The sequence below is a fragment of the Phyllopteryx taeniolatus genome, chromosome 18 (genome assembly GCF_024500385.1).
Source record: "Phyllopteryx taeniolatus isolate TA_2022b chromosome 18, UOR_Ptae_1.2, whole genome shotgun sequence".
NCBI classification, from domain to species: domain Eukaryota; kingdom Metazoa; phylum Chordata; class Actinopteri; order Syngnathiformes; family Syngnathidae; genus Phyllopteryx; species Phyllopteryx taeniolatus.
The window spans coordinates 10,383,510-10,408,822 of record NC_084519.1 but is presented as its reverse complement, the minus strand read 5'-3'; the positions used below and the strand labels follow the sequence as shown (position 1 = coordinate 10,408,822).

Genomic DNA, 25,313 nt, shown 5'->3' with positions numbered 1-25,313 from the left:
CACAAAATTGATGCAAATCAAACTCACTAAGATGTGAATGTATTGTGCCGACAGCAAACTAACTTTGTACGAAATGCATGAAATCTTATTTTTAATTCTGTAGATTTGACTCCAATTTATCATAGCCTGGGATTGTGGACATAATGTCCTTTTCTCTGCACCTCAAGCTGCACACAGTGAGACAGAAGGGCTCACGGGGGTGCAATATCACATTGCTGCCATTCTGTTACTAGCTGCAAAATGGAAGCAGTGTGATGATGTCTTCACACCAGTGTTACCACTCAAGTTACTCTTGTGCTGGATCCTTTGCGCAGTGTTAACCGTGCTCCTTTTTGTCTTTGTAGGCTGCTGCCGCAGACTGTCGGCTTACTGTACGTCGGCAACTACGACATGCCCTTTGCAAAGATGAAGGTGAGAGAATGTGTTGTTTTAATGAATTACACAGCTTGTGATCCTGTTTAATGTACGCTGCTGAAAAACAGGCAACATGCAGGATGTAAAGCTGTTCTGTTAATCGATTTGTTGTGAAATACAACCGTTGGAAAGATGAGGAAATTTGCAGGACAACCCCAACTCAGGACTGTTTTTGCAGGCCAGGGCCACAGACCACCTAAGTGAGAAGCATGAAGTACTGCTCCTCTTCCTTTGTCTGATTCCTTAACTACTTTTGCATGCATAAGGCAGTATGGTGGTACCTTGACTTACTGGTTTAATTTGCTCCGTGACCTAGTTTGTAACTCATTTTCCTTGTATATCAAATCAATTTCCCCCTTAGAAATAAATTGAAATGCCACTAATCTGTTCCAACCACCCTCCAAAACCCCCCCACATTTTAAATAAAGAACAATGTATTGTTTAAAAACATAAAAGAATGTAAAGAAAGTCTCATTACTGTGTGCACTGTAGTAGTTGTGTGTTGAACGTGTGCCTCTAAGGTGAGTGACATCAGGAGCTGGAGCAGGTTAGTCCACGTGGAGCATCTGGGCATGAGTTGGCGGCCTACAGCAGCGCCTTGCGAGTTTTCTCATTTTGTACTTGTGCGTTTGACTGTTTGTCCCGTTCAATAAACTGCTGAAATTGCATCGGCGACTGTGGCGCTCCTTGCCTACATGCAAGGGTATTACAGTACCGAGTGCAGCTGTATACAATGTTGTCATTGTCTCGATGTACAGTTTGGGTTCATTTTAACTGCAGCATCTGTCACAGGACCTATAGTGACAGCGACACAGTTATTTCCTCTGCATTTGAACCAGCGTTAACCCCTTGTCAGGGTGGTATAATCCTGCCGGGGGATGGGTTGGAGACCGCATGACCAAAGTCAAAGTAATCTTAAGTAAACCTTAACTGAAGTTAAGTTATTTAATTGTACCGCATGACCAAAATCTGGGTAATCTTAAGTAAATCTTAACTAAATGTATTTAGTTGTAGAATTGAATTCTGTAATTTATATTTGTTGAATCCCCAAATGGTAAATCTAAATCTGTGTGTAGGCGTGAACTAGTCATAGTCATGGTTCAGAGACGCAGTAAGTGATTACCCAAATGTCTGGTCTTTCACTGTATGCCTGATTTCCAGGGATCAGCATTTGGCAGTCTGTTTGTCAGAATGAAAAAATAAAAAGCCGCCACACTGAATTATTTCCCACTTTCATGCTGTTGTTATGTTTTCAAGTAAATCGATGCATGAATTGTGCTAATTCAGTATTCTATGAGCACAGCACATTGAAGCATCTCATTTCTGCAGAAGCATCCACTAAAATCAATACCAGCTTTTTGATTACGTTAGGTTACAAACATTATTGTTCACACGTGGACATTCAGGTTTTAACCGCTGAGCACCGGTACTTTGTTGCCAACACATTTGATGGTCAAAACAGCAGCAGCACCTACAGAGGCACATGAGAGATGACTTGGAGATATGGCGTATTAGTTTACCAGCACAGTATTATTATTACATTATGTGATTTGCGTTCCATTCACCTCTGTGCTCACTCCACATTGTTAGTTATGTGCATCCATATTTATTAAGCTATGCGCCCTCAGTTTCCTACCACCCAGTCTGTCACTGAAAACATTCTATTGTATTGATTTAAAAAAAATAATAATAATTTTTTTTTAATTCATTATACTGATTATATTCCCTTAAGGGAAAATTCAGTTTAAAACAGACCACTCACAAGTCTAGAGATGTTAAGTACACTGTATATGAAGAAACAATAATAATCTACTATTTATAATTTCACATTAAATAATGTAATAAATGCCTCATCTCTCGTAGACACCTGGACGCTTCTGCATTTGAGTAAATGCCCCGGTCACTATAGGAGGAAATACAGTATATGATGATCCTGTGAGAGCTGACTGCGACGTCGGTTGTACTTTTGCCATGCATTGCCTTGCTCATGCAAATGAGCCTCTGGAAATTTGTTTAAATAATTAGTAATTATTTACACTCCTCCTACTTCAGTTCTACTCCATTTCTTGATACACAGCTTCTAAAGTCTTCAGTTGAAATGCATTAATTTTCTAAAGCCCATTGGCTTCTCATTTTAGTTGAATTTCACCGATATGTGGCCGATGAGTGTAGCTCATTAATCATTCATAATTTGAGAGTTGGCTGACGGACCTTGTCACCAGAACTGATGAAAAGAGCATTTCGTCATTGGACTACTTTGCTTTTGATGAAGCTACGAGAGTCTGACAATGTCAACTTCACTTTCACACTGCTGAAAATACCATTAATTGTTTTCTCTAATTGATTATTGTCTCACTTAGGCTGACTCCCTCATTTTTAAGCGATTGAGTAAATGTGTAATATGAGGACTTTAATCAACTGTCTGGGCTTTGTTAACCACAATAACCCTCTGTTACTGTCGAGTTTGTGTGTGTGTGTGTTCGTAGTAAGCTAGCCAATGCTGCATGTAACACAACCCAATTCAAACTTGAATTATAGAGACTACGCTTTGTGGGCTAGTTTTTTACCTGTCCGTGTTGACAATCATATTAGGTGTGAATATTTTATGGTCCAGATATTAATATGTACATTTTACTGTAGGTCCTTGCTGTATATTTTCATTTCGTTGTTCCTTTAATATTGGAAATGAACCACTATACTGACCTCTGGGCCATCTGTGGGCATGAGACAACCAGTATTAGACATTTTAGGTTTCCCTCTGTTCTATATTTCATAAAGACGTTTGTCTGAAAATCCAAACACATTAGTTTTACGTTCTCTTGTGATTCAAACTTTTCAGGCTTGGTGTAATTGTGAGGTAAAAATACCAGATAACTCACAGGCACTTAAGATCATCACCTCCCTGTAGCTGAACTGTAGTTCTGTTTGCTGATTAATGCAAATTTGGAAGTGCATAGGAACAGGTGATGACATACTGTCTTTCTCTTCCTAAGAGCATCTGTATACTAATGCACAATATGTTGTGTTTGTCAATTGTAAATTGTAAATATGACAACACATTATTTTAGACAGCTGCAGATTGAGTGAATGTATCCTAATGAACAGCATATCTGTTCAACCAGGACCTCTGTTCTGAATAGTCATTGCCTGGAACTGTTCACTGCAATGAGCAAATATTGCTTATTTGTAGCATGTAACTCATTATTTTTGTAACTGCTATTGGATGATAGTATCCCTAATATGTGTATCTATTGATCCAATGGAGCTAATAAAGCAATTGCAGATGTTTCAGTGGGCATTAGCCCATCCAAGTCCATCCAAACTTGATGAATCGCTGGCGTAGCATGGCTTCTTGGATTACCTGGATGTAGCTGAAATGGGATCTTTCAATGTAGATTGCAAAGAAGAACCTAAACATAATTGCACTAAAATAGCACTCTGTAAGATGTGCAGACCTCGGTCAAGGTTGAATCAGCCACAAGTGAAAATGAATTGATACTCCCCAACTTTAAGAGCTGCACCAAAATAGTCTTTGGTACAGTCAGACCGACTTTTGTAGAAATCCTCTGTAATTTTGGCATAATATGGATTTTTTTTTAAAAACAACAACAACCCAACGGCAATTTGGTCAATACACTGAATTTGTGCTTGGCACAAGTAAACAGTGAATAGATGATTCCTTCCCAGACTCCTTGGGTCTAAACATTGCGCTGTAGACACCAACTACCCAATTAAGGGGCCAAGAAGGCACCAAATTTTTTTTTTTGATGAACCTGATGCCCCCAAATGTATTGTAAATCAAGCCCATTCAAGCACACTAGTGATATTTATCAAGCCATGCTTCAAGTGGATGTTCCAAATAAACCCTGTACAGCTCTCAAAATCAATAATTGTCATAAACATAAATCATTACACACCATTAGAATTAAATGTAATGCTAGCTATAACTATAAGTCACACAGGTAAAAGTTATCCAGTAATTGTCAATAATCCTCTCTTTGAATTTCCATGTCCAGTGACAGGCTTATAAAGTGAAACCCTGTGCTTAAGCGCTCCTCTGAAAATCGTTGACTCTTGATTGTGCGGTAGAGCACCGTAACGCCAGCCCAACATTGTCAATTAGACCTTGTTAATGTGTTTGCTGTTGCATCTTTTTGCAATTAAGACTGTGAATGGTAAGGCGTAACTGGCTGTACCACTTAATCCCATCCCTTGTAAGAGTTTGAGATAATTGTTTATTAATTTGAAGCTATTATGCTTATGTCAACATTGCTGACAAGCTATGTGGCTAGTAATGTGTTACAGCAATACACTGTTTTGTGGGTCGATGCAGGTTAAGGCAAGACTGTGTGCTCTTTTTTTACACTGAGAGCGAGTGACACTCTAATGAGTTCATCCAGAGTGAGAGGCACAGATAAAGTTGGGCTTGCAATGTGACAGGCAGGTGTTAACCTATGAAGCTGTCACAGTCTTGGTCGGAAGCTGAACAAGCATGTGATTTACTCAGAAGCATGCAGAATTGTTACCCACGATGCTGAAGGATTTAAAAAAAAAAATGACTGCATAGAAGTATACATGTAGACTATTGTTTTGTGCTGGAAAGTCAACGATAAAATGTTGAGAGAAATTTCCACATCAAGACTCAAGGGTAAGTAGTTCTATTTGGGTTTTATGAGTTGTTGGAAAACATTGAACAGAAAATTGCCTGAAACTTCAAACACAACTGTAGCATCTTGTGATAATTGTCTATTGTCTCTAAATCTGATCAGATATGGGATAATGTCACACAGTCCCAAGTCATTTATTTCTTGGGCAAGTCCATTTAATGGTTGTCACACATCAAGTCCTGTGATAAGTCAAGTCTCTACTCAAGTCACCTTATCAATGCACTCTTACATTCAATATCTGGTCTTAAAGAAAGATCAATGAGGTTAAGTAGTAACATTATTGGCTAAATTATCTAACCTTTATGTACTATATGTATAACACCTCAAGATTATGTACCCCAAGGCTAAACAATTCAGATGTTTACTGGGAAGGATGGGTCTTCAAATAACATACGAAATTTAATGTTGTAGTCTGATTGTCCAATTTACCCATAGTTTAACAGCCCGAAAAGTCTGCACCCCTTTGCCGACATGACGATAGTTTGATATGAGAGGGAATAATTCTCCGTTGTGAGGGTTTTGACTGATTGACAGGCTCATCCTCCAATCATGACACTGGCATTCCCAGTGCGCGCTAACATACCATAACTAATTAATTTTATCTTCAAACCAAACTTATAGAATTGACAACAAAATCAAGTCTTTCAAGTCAAATAACAAGTGTTTACCTCCCAAGACCGAGTCAAGATTCCAATTTTTATCTTTAAAGTCAGGTCACAAGTCATAAAAGCAGTGACCCGATATAACTCAAATCCAGGTCACAATGACTCAAGTCCTCATCTATGCTGAATATAAATGGAGTGTAAAGCACAACGCTTTTGTGCGTGGACTGCAGTAGTGCAACAGTAGATCCAAAATAATTTGCCTGCCAAGCTCTCCGATAACTAGTAGCTCACATGCGCCGCAATAATAGACAGATTTGGACAGATTAAGCACCAGGCGTTGATGAAAAAGTGGCAGCCAATATGTCACCCTACACCAGCAGGAAGAGACTTAGCCTGTAGCCTGCCTGTACTGCCCTTCACTTGTCTGCCAGCATGCTGTGCAGAGCTCTCGGAAAGCATCGTTGCCCCACAGAGCCTGGGTTCTGTTTGACGTTTCTTTCTTAGAGGGAGTGTTTCCTTGCCGCCGTTCCTAAGTGCTTTCTCACGTGTGGGATTCACTTGGTTTTCTGATATACATTAAGGTATATATAATGTTTGAGGAGTTTGGTTCTTGCCCCACTCAATGTGTGATATTATTATCACCGATGATATAACCCCATTAGCTGGCTTGACTTTGTGATTTTATCACTCCTCTAGATGTTTGTCCGCATAAATGTACAGTGTGTTGAGAAAATCAAATAATTGGGTTGGTGTGATGGATTCTGGGTTATAAAAAGCTTGTTTCCTCCAAGTGGTACGACACGATTCAGTTTGGTGCAGTATGCACCTAATGTTTGTAGGGCTCCCAGAGTATTGTTGGGTCATCAGCCACAGTAGTCTGATGAGGTTTGTTCCTGTACGATGGAGCTTAATATACTGCTGGCTAATGATTAGTTGACAGATTTTTCACTTCTGTGTTAGGGTGGGGTCATTATATGGTAAATTATAGGGCTAGGACGTGCCCTCTAAATCCCGATTCACTATTTATATGGACGGCAACAAATGACTTGAGTCAAATCATTACTCTGTGTATCATTCCAAAATAATAGTCCAACAAAATAAATTTTGTATTTGATTATTTGAAAGCTATCTATTGAACTGGATAGAGAGTACACTGGTGCATTCTGGCTGCCGCTTCTCCCTCCAGAAAGGTTTTTCTTTTACTTTTAAAATAGCTTACTTTAACCAGGATCCCTTGTAGTACCATGGCCAAAGGTAGAACCTGGGTTGGTTTTGCGCCTGTCAGTGCCGTGAAGCCTTGGTGCCTTGGACCAGCTTGCTTCCTTTCTAACTAGTCGCCTGCCTACCTAGCTACCGGGCTCTCTGCCACACTGTGTTGGATCAACTGGCCTCATTCATTCTGCCGCAATCGCCGTCCACCTCAGCAATGGCTTCTTTTCATTTTGAGAGATGCATCGCTGCCATGTTTATCAACTACGTCTTTCTCAAGACTCAATGGCTAAACTTATCAAATCTCCTCCTGTTCATATAAATTACGCATATAACATAATGCAAGCTGTAGCGGTAGTTCCCTAGTTGTGCATGTAAACGTACAGTATATGACTTGCCAACATGTGCTGCACCTACTATTAAGGCTTGTTTATTTGTGTCTAAACTGCACTTGATGGAACTTGGCTCTGTGGTCTGTGTTCTCCATCTTCCTCCGTCACACTCTTTCTTGCTTCCTGTGTGATATTTGTGGCCCCCCCGCTGTCAGGCCAGATGCCCCACACTCCAGGAAGGATGAAGCGCACGTGTAGAATTCTAGGATCTTGCCAAACTCCATTGCTTTCTTGGCTGTTGTTCTTTGCCTGACCTTTGCTGAATGCCAGTGTTCTTTGTGAACCTGGACAACATGCTGTGCGACAGTCTTTGTTGGTATTGAGTTGAATCATTGCACATGAGCACTGTTTCCTTTGTGCACCAATATTTTAAGTAGGTGATCATCCTTGGTTACCATAGCAAAGACAAAGATACTTTTGTACGTATTTAGATTTGGCATGCCATCCAAAATATTTTCAAGCTGCAATTTTAAGGTAAAATGGCTGCGGGTTGATGATGTTTTCAAATCAAATATGAGAAAACAAGTCAGTGATCCAGATCGCAGCTCTCAGCCCCACATCATAGAGAACTCTGTTGTTTGTTTGTTGTATTGTTCCGCCGCACTAAATTGTGCCGCAACTGAGAAGTCTATTTCATTTGATTAAGCCTAAAAGACTGTCTTGTAAAAACTGAGCAAAATCCCTACATGGCAAGACTGCCTCTACATTACAGTAGCTTCATTTGTGCTTGGATTGTTTAAGCAGGTTTAATAAAGAATAGCAGATGAAGTGGTATCATAAACTGAAATGTTCAATATTATCAACCTGCTCTGCAAGTGAGGGATAAGGTAGTTCAGAGGGAGATGACACATGACAGTGGCATTGACAGTGACGGGTCTAATTTAAATGGATGCAATGGATCCAGAAGTGAATCATGGGAGCCATTGTGTTTTTAGCCTGAGGTTGCATGAAAATAGAGGCTTATTGTGTGAAATTTTGACTTGCATCTTCTCTGTCTCATAAATATAGTGGTAGATGTCCCTGGAATTGCTTTAGAGGTTATTTCTGGTCAGCTGGTCGAGCAGATACCATCTCACCATCCCACAAATGCATCGTGTAGCCAGGCAACTGACTGGATGTTTTTTTCATGCGTCGGAGTGTTTGACCTCCATGATGGTGGGCAGAAGTCTTCATGGAGGTGGCGAACCCTGTCATCATAGCTGAGAATGTGACAATGCCTGTTGCGCATTATTTCCTTATGCAGCTTTGAAGATTGCATTCTGAAGTGTTGAGTGTTACAAAATGTAATAAAATGTGACTGATAACAGTAACAAAACATTGTAACATTTCATCTAAATTATGAGATGGACTCACTTTTTACACACACTGCATTTTTATGACAGGAATTTAAGTTATCAATTAGCCTTTTTATGTAAGTGTATAGTTCGTCAAGTAGTGGCCTCCACTCTGATCGAGGCATTCTCCAATTAATTGCTGGATGCATCGTCCTCTGGAACAAATGAACGCTTCTCCCCAAATAGATGCCTTCTTTTTTTCTCCACAGGAAAGGGAACAAGTGGTGCCACTAGGTTGCTTTATTTACCTTTTTTGTAACCGACTTCTATATAAGGAATTACTGTATACATTTGAGGGTTTGAGTAGTAGTTTCTGTGATGAGTCCTTATTAGCGATTAAAAACAAAATGCATATCTTTAAAAGAATGGTCTTTCTGAAATTCTCCTATAAATAATTGTCTCTAAAAGGCTAGAATTCAGATTTTTTTAATGACAAGTACTATTCCCTACTGTATTGCAGCTGCAACCATGTGCACGCTTTGTTTCTCAAAGTTGAATATCAGCTGCCTGCGACAATATCTTTATTGTTAATGCATATTTAATGTGTTTTTAACACCACGGTCATTGCAGTTACTGAATTACATTTATTACATTCAGATGATGCCTTGTGTTCGAAGCCATATGGCTCTCACTCTTGCAGAATGCAAACGTGGTCTAATAAGTGTAATGGGCAATTATAACAATAGTATTCCGGCATTGTCCTCACTGACCTGTACAAGTAAAAAGCAACTGTGTCGTCTGTCGTATGTGTAGGCCACGAAAGAGCTCAAAATGTATGACAACAAGATCATCGAGTGCACCTTTGCCAACAACAGCTGGGTGTTCATGAGGCAGAGGATAGACAAGAGCTTCCCAAACTCCTACGACACAGCAATGGGTGAGTCTTCCTTGTTCCCAGTTAAATACTTGTTCAGTTACCAGCTGTTTAGTAAAACAATAACTAGGGCAGCACGAAGAGAACACACCCCTAACTGGACATTCCTAAAAGTAAGTGAATGTCTGGTATATTTATGATAAGAATTATTTAAAGTTTGGCAAATCCATCATGGAACTCAGTCTGTTCTATTGAAGACCTGTTCGCATGATCCAATCCTCAATATGTATTAACACAAATAATCTGTTCTCAATCACGGTATTGTAGTTCAACAATGTTTGTTCTTTAATTTGCCATTTTGTGAGAAAAATAGTGTACTGAAACAATATGAATATTTTGAAATGTTTTCTTTTGTTTATTATCAACGCTCAGCTCGAGTCCTAGTCAACTCCCACCACACACTAAAATACTTTAGTGTATTGGAGAAACGTAGCTTGCATTGAATTGCTGACTTTACCCGTTTACATACGCCAGTACCCACACAATAAGCGTAAGCAATAGAAAATGCATTTAAAGAATGACTTTATTGAAATGGATAAGAAAGCAAGACTTTTTGAGCTTTATGTCCTCACGCTGTCTGGTGTGCTAATTTGAGGAGCCGCAGGCAAAACCAGCTTTTATCTGTATACTAGACCAATAGGGCTGCAGTTCTGCCCACATCATGTTGTCATGGGCAGGCCGAGAAAGCATTTACTTAGCTGTCAGTACTTTTGTCAGGCTTTCAGATATCAAGAATGACATATTTTCATGCATTCATAGATTTTTTTTTAGACCCTTTTAAGGGTGCGTAATCATTTTATGGATACAATGATTAAATTTCAAATTATGTAGAAGTAGTATAGTCATAGAAGTAATGAGAATGCATTTAAAATGTTATTCTCTAACAGTGTTCTCTAACCGTTATCTTCAAGAAAAGTATGTTAGATGAAATTAGCAAGATAAGTTTTTCAGAACTAGCTGGCCACTGTAAAACTTGCACCACAACAATTTAAGTCCCAGAATGCATTGCAAGGGCTGGAGCTTTATTGCCTAGTTGCTTCTCACTGTCTTTGTTAACAGTGACACTCATTAGCATTTCTGATGTACTTTGTTTGAATCGAGGTAATTTGAGGCCACAAATCAGTGGTGAATCATGCAGGTTTTAAATACATATTAGTGTATAATTGCATCCTAAATTACCCAAAACATTGGTGAATGATAATTAGCTCAAGATGATTAGTCTAGTCTTGTCTGATAGCTATTAAAAGAAAATGCTTATCAGTTTGTAACAATGTGGCCCTCGATGGAGGCTCAGATTTCATGAACGTAACTACTCAAAAAAAGGTATATTGTCATGAAAACCATGATTAATTCTGCATCAAACACTATTTACAACTGATCAACTGACTAAGCTCTTTTTTCTGAAGTTGCATTGTGATGTTTGCCTTTTTTAAAAGGAAATGATAACTACTAATGGTGCCCTTATATCAAAATCCAAATTTTTCCAGTTTTATGCATATTATAGGTCAAAATGAGTCTGTGACATGGTTTGACAGCTATGCGGTTTGTCGATTTTATGCAAAAGGCAATAAACAGCACAAGGCTTGCAAACAACCAGGTCAGTTCTGTGTGTTTGCGATGTAGAAATTTCCTAATTATTCAAGTATCTGCGCACTTCTTGGTTTGTACCCACCCACTCAACTTAGCTAAACAGCAACACGGCATTTCCGGCTTTTAAGCGAGCAGGTCTCAGCCGTCACCAAGCCATACAAACAAAGTCTATAAAGCATACACGTATTTTACAACAGTAATTTATGGTGTAACAGTGGATGAAATAGTGAAGCTTGAAGTCATTCTTTCCAAAATGTGTGTGAGCGATGAACGTAATGTTCAGGTGAATGGGAGCAGAGGACGAGCCGAAACCTCAAAATATCCCCCTCTTTTTAAATTTTCACACACATTCCGTTTAGCTCACGTTCCCTATTAGTGGGCCAATAATCTAATGCTTGGTTAATTGTTCTTCACAATGATAGAAAGACATCAAATGATTCTAATGTGATGTCACTCTGAACGCTTGGCCAACCTAAGCCACGAGACACCGTGATCTCGCCAAGGACCAAACAGAGCAAAGTTGTTTTCCAAATTCTAATTAGAACAACAGAGATCGAATCAGAACAAAGCTCATTTACGTATCGAATATTAGTGAGAAATCCGTCTGTCTCAAGTCCCAGGCAGAAAAGACAGATTAGAATAGCTTGGGAAAAGCCCATTTGAGGCATTTCCAACCCAAATTATCTTGCAAACCTGATGAAAGGACATTTAAAGATTATAAAAAAGAAAATTAAAAAAATTGATGGAAAGGGACCTTTCATGATTATTTGTGCAAGGTACTGTTTGCTTAACATCAGGTCCGATCCTGGAATCGCCCTTGCGCGCAGTATCTTTAATTATTTTAGTAATTAACAAAATCAGACAACACTTCCCTCATGGCCAAGTGAATTCGACAAAGATAATTGCTTTCTTAAAACCATCGGTTGCATCACCTGCATGTCAAGAGCACTGTGCACAAGACTTGCCATGTAAGAGTTGGAGTGACAGTTTTGCCTCTTTTGTTGTTGTTCACAGATCAACAAGTGGTGCATTAATTTAAAGGCAGGAGCCAGTAAAAGTAATTGTTTGTTACTATTTTAAAGCATTCTGAATTGCAGGAATGTCTTACAAATGTTTGAGTTCCACTTTAATGTGCATGTTAGACAATAAACAATGCCTCCTGTATGTTTTTTGTATTTGTTTTTTTATTGTTTTGTTTATTTTGGGAGGGAGAGTTCTTTAGTAATTCTTTAGTAATCAGCAGTAGAACGGGGGCTGGTTTCACCAAAAAACCCAGTTTCTGACATACAAGCAGAGCGAACGAGCTTTTTGTAAAAAGAAACATGTCAAGCAGAACAATGACTTTGACACAAATATGTTTTGTTTTTGTGACACTTCAAACTCTAAAACAACAAAAACAAGAATGAGAAAGGGCTTATGAGGGCAAAATAATAATTTATTTACAGATAGACAACTATGAAATGCGCTGTGAGCATCGCTGACTTATTGCATAGCTGAAGTTGAAAGTCAGTGACTTTTTCTTACGGCTTTTCTCATTCACTCCATTTATCTTTTCTCACGACCGCAGCACACACTTTCTACTACCTACCATGACAGTAAACGGTTGGATTCCAGATGACGAATATAAACATCCACAGCAGTGAATAAATTAATAACACCGCCCACACGGCTTCAGCAAGTGCTTCCTGTAGCCGCTCCTTGACGGTTGTTCCTCCCATCCCTTATCTTTTCCCAGCGGTGTGTAAAAGCATCCAGGAACCCGTCACCAAGAAAATCTTGTTGGAGTATGTGGACCGCTGTCCTCAAGCAGTCCAAGCCCAGACCCGCAAACGCCAAAGAGACCCGGACTCTGAGCTAATGCCCCCTCCCCCTCCGAAGAGACCAAACCGGTCTTTCCAATAGACTCAAGTGAACCGCGTTGGGCCACTCTAGACTTTTCTACAGCTGCTGTCCATCCTCATCACCAGCCACCTCTGCCTGATGGAAAGTCATCCATATCCACCTGCAAATCTGTCCACATCATTACATTCGACTTACCTTGTTAGATTCTTTATAGCTCTAATTGTTGGTGTTCTTATTAAAATAAACAAACAACAACCTTCATGCTGATTTTGAGTCTGAGCTATAAAAAGTCGATGGCTTGCCAATTTGTATTGGAGGAATAAACATCATCAGCAAAGCTTCATATCCTGTCCAATTGCTTTTAATTTTACACGTTTAAAAAAAAAAAAAAACTGCTTCTAGATGTCACTTTGGTTTTGCAACTGCAGGATTTTGTTTATTTTTAGATGAAAAGAAAAGAACGTGAAACAGATCCCGCTTGGATGTGAACACTTCAAGTCCAAATGAAGCCCATCTGTAGATTTAAAGGCTACACGGATGGGTGGGGATGTAACACAGTGATGACACGTGCTCCAAAAACTGACAAGACTAGTGGAAAATCAAGCTGCTCGACAAAAGAAGAGAGTACGCTTTTATTGTGGCCATTTTAAATCCTGAGGTTTCCTCGTTTTACACAGATTTACAGTCCTAATGTGATGAGGTTGGGTGATACATTTGGCCATTGTTGATTTCTATAATACAATTGTACTATTTGTATTTGTTCACTTCAATGTAAAGTGATGGTTCATCAGTTTACCAAGAATAATTGTATTTTTTGTTCCCTTTGTTACATGACCTACTTTGCTCTTATGGTTCTCTGTATCTTGTACCTTTTTTTAAGTTGACTTCTAGAGTTGGTATGCATAGCACATGACATTGGAATGATAATGTATATTTTTTGTGTGGTAAGTCATGACAGTTTTCAATGAAAATACTTGAAAGTCAACCAACTCAAAACTATTTCTATCTGCATCATTATTTGTCCTTGACTTAGATGTGTAGGAAATTGTCTTTGGTTATGTAAGACACTTTTCATGATGCGTTATGAACAGGAAGTAAATCGCGACTGTTGGACTGCAAAGGACTTTTGTCTCCGTTTGCTTTTTTTTCCCCCCCCTATTCTTTTAACCATTGGGACATTGGACGTGGGCTGATGTGTTGAAGCGCCGCTATCAAGACTTCTAAACTGACTTAAAAGATGATGTCACTCGATGATGTCACACAGTGTTGTCACAAAGAACGCTAATGCTGCCAGAAGTGTCGTATTAAGAAGACTAAATCTGGCCAGATGAATTGTGCCATAAAATTTATTCAGCGCAACCTCCCGTAGCTGACATGCCGTCGGATGGTGAAAAATCATGCCGTTGCCGTCTTTACACAGGAAATGATATGAGACTGCTTCAACGTGCAATTAATTAACAATCAACACCACACAACTTTTTATACACGTGGTTTCAAGATTACAAGCACAATGAACTATTTTGTGTAGCGGTGTAAGAATACATCATCACAAGAAGGCATAGTCAGTTACCTGTACTGACTCTTTTTCATTTGATTGTTTTGTATTTATGGCCTAGCAGTGTTTTCCATTATAATGTTACTCCTGTGTTATGGTAAGTGAAAAAGACTTACCAGTTTTAACTTACAGTACATAAAACTTATACATGGGAACTAGGAATTACGAGGAACTAGGAAAGGAACTTTGTCGTAAACCGATGGTATTGGACAGCATTCCACCACAATGCGTACTAGGAGGCTATACAACCTTTGATTTATTTAGATGTTTAATATTGGTCCTCATAACACAAAATGGAATTCAGTTTGACGTTTGGATTTTTCGCCATCCGAAAGCCTTTTTATTTTAAGTGACATTTTGTCATAGTGTAACATAGTGCAGTTAATTTTCATCTAAGTGCCAAAATATGAAACTGTGACTGTGATAAATTCATTTCTTTCCAGGTCTGTCCTCGTCACTATTGCTGCCATCACTTGTACCGCTGTGAAAGGTATACTCTGGGTCTTCACCTTACGATGGATTTTGTGGTCCCACAGCAACAGCGTAACCTGAATTTGTATGTATATTTGTTAAGTCAGAATGTGCCATACTCAGCACTAACGCAATAGTAAAGTTATGATTACAGTAAGCCATAAATATGGAACCGTTAAATGAAAAACAGTAAATAGGGTTGTATCAGGTCATGCTTTCTCGTGTCGTTGCGCAAACTAGTCCAGTGCGGAGATAAGCTCATTTAGACTTAGACCATATCATATAGCAGTTGGAAATGTTATGTTGAATTTCTACTAACGATAGTAGACTCTGCTGAATGAAGAACCTGTTGAACAGTCCTTATTCCTTCCTTTCTTATTCAGATCCTCACAGAGGCTTGTGTGTTGTGAGGAACATATTTATCTCTCCTGTGCACCGTCACCCAGGGAGCTGATTTACTTGTCAGCTCTCATGCTGTATTTCAGCTGTCTTAACAAGAAATGAGGTAGGAGGCTACCTGATGTAGTCGATACTATTTGGAAAAATATTTTATATTTCTGTGTGAAGATAAGTGTTAATGTGAGAAAGGATTGTGTTTGCAGAAATAGGTCTGAAATCTGTCTCTCCTGCACAGATGTTATTTTCTGTCTTTTGGGGGCAGAATGTTTATTTTGAGACCAGGTTGACACTGTTGGGTTAGTCACACAGTGTGGAGTATTGAGTCAATAAAGGTTAGTGCAGTGGAGCATAGAGAAGGCTGGAACTAAATCAAGTGTGTTTTAAGGTCCTGCCTGCGATTGCAAGAGGCGACTGTTGTAATAGCAGAGATGGATGAGATGCACTCCCGAGGTGCTCTGGCCCCTTCAACACTGCACTCGTGCGGGTGTGGGTGAAGTAATTTAATTAAAAACTGAGGACCGGCGTTCAATCCCCGGCCCCGCCTGTGTGGCGTTTGCATGTTCTCCCCGTGCCTGCGTGGGTTTTCTCCGGGCAATCCGGTTTCCTCCCACATCCCAAAAACATGCATGGTAGGTTAATTGAGGACACTAAATTGCCCGTAGGTGTGAATGTGAGTGCGAATGGTTGTTTGTTTATATGTGCCCTGTGATTGGCTGGCAACCAGTTCAGGGTGTACTGCCCGATGATAGATGGGATAGGCTCCAGCACGCCCGCGACCCTACTGAGGAGAAGCGGCTCAGAAAATGGATGGATGGATAAAGTAATTTAATTACAGCAAGTTAGCACCCATTATTTCTGTCATGTAATGTCGGTTTGACCTGACTGATTAGAATACACGATCTGACTAGAGCAGTTATTTCCAACCTTTATGGAGCCAAGGAACATATTTTACAATTGAAAAATCTCACGGAACACCAACAAACAAAAATGTCATTAATGTGGATACATTAATTACTGTCCTTCCTACTTCCTGCCATCTAATAGAAGACCATTTATCATTTGTTCTGTCTGTCACTATGCCTCACTGGCAGAAATAGATGAACAAAGATACATTATTGTAAATATATTTTTTTTTAGCAATTAAGTGCACAAGTCCATTTATCCATTTTCAGAACCGCTTCTCCTCACTAGGAGTGCTGGAGCCTATCCCAGCTATCAACGGGCAGGAGGCGGGGTACAGCCTGAACTGGTTGCCAGCCAATCGCAGTAAGTGCACAAGTATATACAGTAAATGAACAGGTCATTTAAATCGACACATTCCTCCATCTTGTGATCAGATCGGTTATCTTTTTTTTTCAACTCGCTGATCGGCCCCAAAAAATCCTGATCGTGTAAAGCCTAAAAAGAATTGTGCCTCAGACAACTTGGCACCACTGTGTGACGGTATCACTCTCCAAACACCTTGCTGTTTTTTTCTCCATTATGTGTACAGGTGAGGAGTTTTGCTTTTATCTAAATTTGATTCTATCTTAAAGTCCCTCTCCGCTCTCTGGCTGTCAGGTATGACTTACTGAAAAAACCCACTGCCACCCCCTCGCTCTTCTGCCTTTCTCTTAAATTCTTCTTTCACCTATTGCCAACTGAGGGCTTTATGGGTTATTCTCCCTCAATGGGAAACTAATCCCCACTTTCTAAAAGATTGGGCTTGCATCTTGTGCTAAAGCATAAGGGTCCCTACAAGTCTGCAAAACAAACAAACAAGGGAGAAGCAGAAAGATTTGCATTAACATGGCATCGTTTTCTCCCAGATTGTGAGTCCTTGGACGTGCAGGAGACGAGCGGCTGCAATGTGAACTTGTAAACACACCACATGAGCGCCTGTGGCGCCGTCGACGACATGAGGCTCGGCGTTCTCTCTCCTGGGGCCCGGGAAGCTCATATTAAATCATCGTAGGCCTTTCTCGCTGCAATATTATCTGCATCTTCAATGAGGTATTCATGTGCTGCTCTTCATTTGCAGTCATCTCTCAGTAAAATAGCACTTTGTGTCCTTCATCAGGTGGCTTGTAATAACACATTTTGCCACTTATGTATTATCACATATTGGTCCTCACAGTCCCATTTGAGGGTAACTGATAATGCCGCTGATGTTTCCATAGAAAGGGTGGGCAGGGGAACAATTAGGAGGCGGTGGTTTGTGGTTTTTCTGCATCATTTGCAGCATTGTTTCCATGGATATGTTAATGTTCTGTTTACTCTCACAGCTTTAAATGCACTTTTTTTTTTTTTAATTGCAAATAATGGCACACAAAATGACAGGGTGCTGTGGCGCACTGCTGTGCCGTGAGAGATCACTGGGGTGCTACGGGAAATGATCGAATTGCACTTAAATTGTTAGAACATTACTATTTATTAATTACAAATATATCTTTGTTCCTCTATCTATGCCAGCGACATATAGTGACAGCAGGGGCGTAGCTAGTCATTCAGGGGCTCAAGGCAAACCCAGAAATGGGGGCCTCCACATGTTACTAAATGCATTTCCTCAATTACAGTAATTTAGTTCAATGTTGACGAAAGGTGCGTATGTATGTTAAGCCACTTTGTTGTGCTTTTGAAATCCCTTACTAATAGCTTAAGTTACTAGTTACATGAGCATTTTTATGTTCCCCGTCAAGAGAATTTTTATCACCAAAGACTGAATAATGTCAACTGAATTTGAGAAAGTGGTTCCATTTCTTTCTTCTTGGGGATTATTATCTAACAAGTAAATGATTTCAACACTTTTATTGTAAGTCATAAGAAAATTAATCAACATTTAATATAGTTTACCATTTCGAGAGCTTTAATACTATGACTCAGGTCTTTGAGATGAAAAGCATGACCCGTGCTTTTCCACTTCTTCGATACTGGATTCTCCTCGGTTAACACTGACTGTAGTAGCATCTGGCCCTTGCTGTTGTCATTGTGAAAAAGGTTGAAACATTTTATAGTTTTGATGAAAACTGTTCATTTTCCATTCGCTTTCTCCTTTTCTTTGCTCCACTGGGATGACACGCTTCCTATTCACAAGTGCGCCACAAATTTTTTTTGCAGCAGTCCTCATGAATCAAGTCTGCACATGTACACTTAGACGATGGAGTAGTCCAATGGGGAGGAAAGGCTGGGGTGTTGGGTTTGAAATTGAAACAGTAAGGCTAGATAATGCATTGGAATATTTTTTAAGCGCGTAAATTAAGATTAAAACGACAAATTGCTTTCAATTGAAGAAAATTGTAGTAATCGTTTTTTATGAGACTTTTGGGCGGGGGCCTGGACACTTCGGGGGCCCGAGCAACTGCCTGTTTGCCTAATGGTAAGTACGGCCCTGAGCAGAACAAATAAATGCTATTCCATTAGCTGGCAGAAGATACAATAAACCGGTGTGTCCACCTTTTGCTATTTAGATAACAGAATAAGTCATGGCTTACTGTGAGTATATCAGCTTTGTGGTCAATTAAACAGGCCCAGATTTCACGACGACGAGACGAAAATAATTATTTACATTTTATACTTATTGTGATATTTTTGTTTGGCGGTGTGCCGTTAGATTTTTCTAATTTAAAATGGGTGCCTTTGCTTAATAACGGTTGGGAAACACTGGTTTAGACATTTTGTTAATGAAGGGCAGACTCACTCAAACATTTAATATTGTTGAAGTGAGAAAAGTGCAACACGTTAATCATATTACGCTATGTTCAGTTACAGTTGAACCTGCCAAGTCAAGATTTAGAGGTCAACCAAAATGTTCTGAACAACGTGTCATAACGTGAACGTGTCATAATTCGTAAAGCGGGCCGAGACTTCAGCTCAGTAGGTGTGTTTTACTTGTATTTTTTATGCTGCCGCAGAAGGGTACCAGTGATTGAAAAGAGGAAAAGTGCAATGGTAACCATCCATTAGTATTCTGTATTGTTTGTATTTTTTAACCTTGCATTGCAACAATGTTGCGTATGTTTTTTTTATGGCAGTCGATGGCCAATAAAGGCTTTAAGAAGTTCTTGTACAACACTTACTCATTCCAGCAGTTCCTATTAAAAGCCCCACTAGGTGACTGTACCACTCTGCATGAACCGTCCTGTTCCATCTCCGGCAGCCATCTTCAAAATGGTGAGTCGTTTTACTTATTTTCATTAACATGTCTTCACACTCGTATGACGTATAGTACTAATAAATATTGCCTGTACAATAAATAAAGGTTATGGTGGCAAGTTGGAACTTGGAAAAAAATAATTATCAATTAATTACCTTTACATTATTTTCTGTGAATAAAAATGTTGCAATTAGAACAATTTCAAAATCAACAATCATCGCGTTGTGTTTTGAGGAGATACTTTTTATTTTTAACAGAGATATTTTATCAATTTAGCATGCACTTTTATTTAGACGCTTCTGGTTATGAGGGTATTAACTTGTTATAAATAAGAAAACGGGGGTGGGAGGGGTCAAATCAATGTTGTTTTTTTTTTAACTAAGAGAAACTGGCACTATTCACATCAGTAAGACATCTTCAAACGTTGAATTTCACAGGAGCCGTAGAGCAGTAAAGATTACAGCTTTAAGTTTCAATTTTCCTCATTCTTGTCGCTGTCGGCTTTTGCTTCTATTACTTATGACTGCATGCCTGTCAAACTAATTGAAGAAACTTAGGAGTGTGTTCTAGTGTGGTAGTTGCTGTCCAGGTAGGCCACAAATCCAAGCTGTCGCAGGAATAAATTGATTTCAAACAATCCACGAGTTAAGTGCCATTTATTATTTGGACAGCAAAGGGGGAAAGTAATATATGGCACGTTTCCCCCAAACAATATGTACTCTATGGAGCTGCCATTCTTACGTGCACCCAAGTTAATGGAGTAAAGAAACGCTTGAATAGCATTTTGTTGTTTTCACAGTTTTTCCTCTACACTTGCCCATGGGGGGGGTGAAAGCAAATTGCCTCTCAACAAACTTGAAGGTGGGAGTGTAGCAAACTTATCTCAAACATGATTTAAAGTTGATTACAGAAGGTGCTCATTTGGAGCTAGGAGTTGGTCGCCCGTGACAGTAAAATAAAACATTAAAGAGACATTGAAATTCAATAACAAATGCTGATCTTTTCCATTTACTTCCCAGTAACCTTGTATGTGTAACCGCTGGAACACACGTTTAGAAAACGATGCAAAGAAAAGTGATGGGTTTGAACGATTGATTGGTAAGAATTTAAAAATAAATTATATTTGAAACATAAAAATGATAGTACAGTTGTGTTCAGAAATAAAAAGTGTGTTTAAAACTTTGGGCAAAGCTCAAAATTTGTCTATATGTGGACTGATGAACATAAGACTTTTCGAGATATTTTTGTAAATTTTTCCAGCTTTATATAACTAAACCTTAATCGTAGGTCTTCTGATAGCTCTTTTGAGCGAGACATGATACACATCAGGCAATGCTTCTTGCCAAGAGACAATTCTAAACTGGTCTGTGTTTTGTAGTGGCCATAGCATCCTTAAGCCACACCGCCAATCTTGACTCATTGATTGGACTCCAGGTTGACTCACACCTGCCTCTGATTAGCTCTTGGAGGATCCAAAGCCAAGAGATTCACTTAGTTTATATAACACTGTACTAACAGTTAGATTTCAGCTTTTCCATTTGTGTTGGTACAGTTATAGTAAAGACCCTTAGGGGTCTATAATAATGGTGGACCAGCCAGGACACCTCTCATGTTGCGTAGCATTAGACCCTAATGTTTATTTCAAGACATTGTGTTACTAAACAGTTATTTACTGTTACTGTTAGGCCAGTGAATCCATTGACTTCTACTGACTTGGTCTTAGCATGTTTACAGCTGTTGATTTGTATTTACTATAGTAGCTTGGAAGTCAATTACATTATAGCTGCGGGAGGAGCCTTTAAGGCAAACCAAAACACAATTATTCCTTACCTCTTTTTAAGATACAGATCTGCAGCTGCTCAAGCAAAGAGGTCACTGATTTTACTTCATTGGATTTTGGTGAGTGATGAAAGGAGACTTGTTCTTTTTTAAGGGGTAAAGCTCTGGGGTAAATGCAGTGGACGTTCCTCGGAGAGCATCAACACGACCAGCACATTTTTCTCGAGAAAGTGTCACCATAAAGATGTCATAAGGTAACGGTCTCATCTGGCCATGCCGCTCTGTCGGCACGACACAGAGGAGTGGATCGCGGTGTCGGTTCGACGTGAACACACAGTGGAAAAGGTTGTGGGCCTAGCTCAGCTCAGCTTCTGGCTAGCAGATGTCATGGCTAGCCATATGTTTAAATAATATAATAATACTAACGGAACTTTTAGCAGCTTGTGCCAGGCTCTTTAGCTGAAGCCGAAGCCATGACAAATGCTATTATTAATGTTTTTATAGCATAATAATGTTGATTGTTCAAGCTTTTAAGTTTTGCATGTGTCTGTGTTCATCATTTTGATTTCGTCATTATATCCGGCTCAACCATGACTGCGTTGCGTGGCCTGCACTGAAAACAAGGTTGACACCCCTGGTACAGTGTCAAAGTGAAATACAGTGGAACCTCTAAGGTCAACAATCCATTTTCGAATCCATTTTTCCCCAAGGAAATATTTGAAACAGTCACCGTAGAAACTTTTAATAACTGTCCTGGCAATGTTCGAAAGGAGACATATGCATTTTTTTCCCAAATGTCTTAATAAAAGATCTCTGTTATTCTTATGTTAACATACACGAAGGATAACAAATTACAGCAAAGTTAACATTGACTTTTCACAGTCTTATGCAAATGCTGACTGCAACTTTCTTTTTAAGCGATCTGCAACAAATCCTAGAGAAGATTCCTCTGCATCCGGACTACCAATGAATGGCATATCTGTGAATGTATATGCCACCCCTGAAATGTAAAACAATTACTCTTAACTTGAATAATGACTGACTGTATCTATTTTTCTTACATTCTTAATTATCATGAGTGTAAAAAGAAGTTAAGACATAAAAGCAATGAAACATCCACCTCCAAAACTGCAAATTTTGTGTATTTTTCCCAAAATGTTGGTCCAATTCAGAATTGGAGCGTTGTACTTTAGAGCTTCTGCTGTGTCCTGAAATGATTAAATTATTCATTGTGAATGGCCATTTTCTGAGCAAATGGTGCTGAAAGCACGGTCCACTCAAAGACGCAGTGCTGTACATCCATCTGAGGTAGCATTGAAGATGGCATCATGCCATCATCACACTAGACCGTGTGTTTGTATTGCAGTCTACATCGCCGAGTTGTCTGAGACGCGTTCAATTGCTAACCAATGTTCCCCTAAAACTCCCCTTTGTGGTTGGATTGTCTGGAATGATTATTCTATCTCAACACAACCTACCACAGTAATTAGCCCAGCGCCACTTGTAATTATTCCATTTGGAATCATTTGAAGTTTAGCTGTGAAAACTTGTGGAACAGAAACTTGAGTATTTACCCATATGACCTTGATTGTGTGCAGACTGAACAGAAAAAAAGACCTGAGAGCTGTAGCAATAAAATGAATATTTTCAATCATGCACAAGTCCATGAAAAAGAAGTTTTGTCCATCCTCTTGACCATTTGTGTCAGGGAAATTGGAGATTTCTGGATGCCAGTCAAGTCTGTCATGCCACTTTGCTTCTTCTCTAATGTTACGTTATTAAAGGAACGTTTGGCACCAAACCAGGAAATCGAAATGTAATGATTTTTTTCTAAATGTAATATCTTTTGTTGATCCCTTTATGAACACAAGTCTCAAATAAACATTGGATCATTTTTGTGCAGTACAGTGGACTCAGACACAAACACTTATTTCCACTTTTGAGGTGTCCTAACTGATCCACAAATTAATATAGTCCATATAAATCTGTAATACAGTATAGACCATTAAAGTTGGCGATCCTCAGTTGCTATGGCAATGACGGAAATTGTATTCTCCTTTTCGCAAGCTAGTGCATCATCTCAGTGATCTCAAAGGCAAGTTATTACACTTTTTGATGCTTATTTGAGCCTTCTCTTTTTCGCTAAACATTCTCTTAGTATTTCATAAGAATCTTAAGAGAAGCCCATACTGGATAGTGAGTGTCTTACTTTGTTTTTGTGTGTGTAAAGCAGCACTGTCAGCATATGGTCTAAAAGACAGTGATAACATTTTGGCGAGTAACAGCATTAGCGGGGAGTTTCGACAGTTCGACCATTATTTGTATTTTCATTATTTTCTGTGGAGAAAAAAAACATATCTGAAGCCAGCCAAATGCCATCATGGGTCGCGGTCAACCTTAGATGTTCTACTGTACTAGTTTTATTTTTTTTCCCACTGTGTGGTGACAAATGCCCTTTAAGTGTGCATTAAGTTGGCGTAATAGGTGTATTTCTGTTATCGTAAAGATAACAATGTTCCTTCAAGTGTGGAATTACCTGAAATTGGACATTAAAACCTGCAGACTTGTCGATGACACAATTTTAAAAGACTGCACTTGACTGTTCTTTTGTTGTGAAATTTGACCCCTTGTTCTCTCTCAGGAAAGGCTTTGACAAAAAAAAAAAAAAAAAGTTTCTGTCGTTAAGTTGTTGTTGTTTTTTTTAAATGCCCATAGATGATTGATTCCTAACACACGCCTTTTCATTAGGAATGGGTTAAATCTACACATTCAAGTCATCAGATGTGCCCACTGCCAGAACAAATGGTATGGCAATAAAAAGTGTAGTGAAATTGCAAAACTAATCTCAAAGAAGGACATAAACATTGCATTTTGCAGTGGGTGTTTAAAATTGTGATTTGCGTGGTCTGAGCTCCCTTTGACAAGGCAATGGGACAAGGTTCACATTTTATTCTGGGGATGTTAAAGTGGGGTTAGAGTTGTTCATCAAATTGAAAGCTACTACATAAGATGGCTGCCTAGCATCTGCAATCAAGGTCAGGTTTTACGGCTAGGTCCGAATATAAAGTGTCCTTCCCTCGGTGAAAGTGTTTCTCATTCATGGCAGCAATTTGCCCTGTTTGTCATTAGAGCCATTAGAGATAATAGAATGGCTAAAAATGTGCACTTCACGGCTGAGAGAACAATGGCACCAACATGCTGTTTTTTTATCAAATGATTCCTTGTCTGCATTTGAATTATTCTCATATCAAAGCAGAATTCAGGATGGCTGTGGTCAAAAAAATGACCGGAGCTGTCCTCAGAGGTTTTAAACATCATTACTAAATCATAAAAAGCTGTTGTGTGATAAGCCACAGGTGCATTCCTACCGAGACTGAATATTGAATATGTAACAAAAGCGATTCATTTAAATCCATCCCATAATAATGTGAGATCCCCAAAGTCGAGCTAATGTGGTCCTCAATACTCCCGGCTCAATATTTGGCTAGCGGAAGAAAGTTGATTTCTTTATTGAACAGCAGAGTACAGTGGAGCTGCTAAGGTTGAGCACAATGCTACGATTTTGAATCTTTTTTTCTCCCCCAACGGAAATAATGGAAATTGAACTCATCCATTTCAGGGGCAAATTTATGTAGTAATAAAAGCTTTAAGTCTACAGTCCATATTTCAACTGTCGCACAAGTATAATATTTTACAAAAGCTTAAATCATTAAACAAAAACAATTTTTTGCTCGCGCTTAACTTTGACACATGATGAAGTCAAGTCGACTTCAAGCAAGATTTTTTTTTTTAAGCTGGGTACACACATACTTATAACTGGGCCTATAGTAAGTGGTAACAATGTTAAAAATTGGAATGGAATGTGTTCAGTTGAGTTACACCTTAAGGGCCAGTTGAGAGCATGCTCTCTTTTCCAATCACACCCTGCTTACAAACAATTAATTACAACGATATACATGCATGACATAAACATAAAGCAGAAATACAAAAAAAACTATTTCAAAAGGTACATGTACATTCAGAATCCATGGAGTCCATTGTAAAATACTT

At 39.1% G+C, this 25,313-nt stretch overlaps 2 protein-coding genes across 8 annotated transcripts in view; both read left to right on the top strand.

Annotated features, from left to right (window-relative positions):
* Window positions 1–19,391, top strand: part of rngtt (RNA guanylyltransferase and 5'-phosphatase) — a 90,208-nt gene extending 70,817 nt beyond the window's left edge. For 2 of the 7 annotated variants that reach the window (XM_061754921.1, XM_061754918.1), the window contains exons 14-16: window positions 345–411; window positions 9,375–9,498; window positions 12,821–13,270. In XM_061754921.1, the coding sequence (XP_061610905.1) occupies window positions 345–411; window positions 9,375–9,498; window positions 12,821–12,987 (358 nt within the window). In that variant the 3' untranslated portion in view covers window positions 12,988–13,270. Of the gene's footprint in view, window positions 1–344; window positions 412–9,374; window positions 9,499–12,820; window positions 13,271–14,925 lie in introns of those variants that run through there. The other 5 variants (XR_009785550.1, XR_009785551.1, XR_009785552.1 and 2 more) reach the window with 5 other exon arrangements.
* A 438-nt stretch (window positions 19,392–19,829) lies between these two features.
* LOC133468709 (cannabinoid receptor type 1A) overlaps window positions 19,830–25,313 on the top strand; it is a 30,984-nt gene continuing 25,500 nt past the window's right edge. The window contains exon 1 of the mRNA XM_061754925.1: window positions 19,830–22,270. The gene's annotated coding sequence lies outside the window, so the exon portion shown is untranslated. The remainder of the gene's footprint in view (window positions 22,271–25,313) is intronic.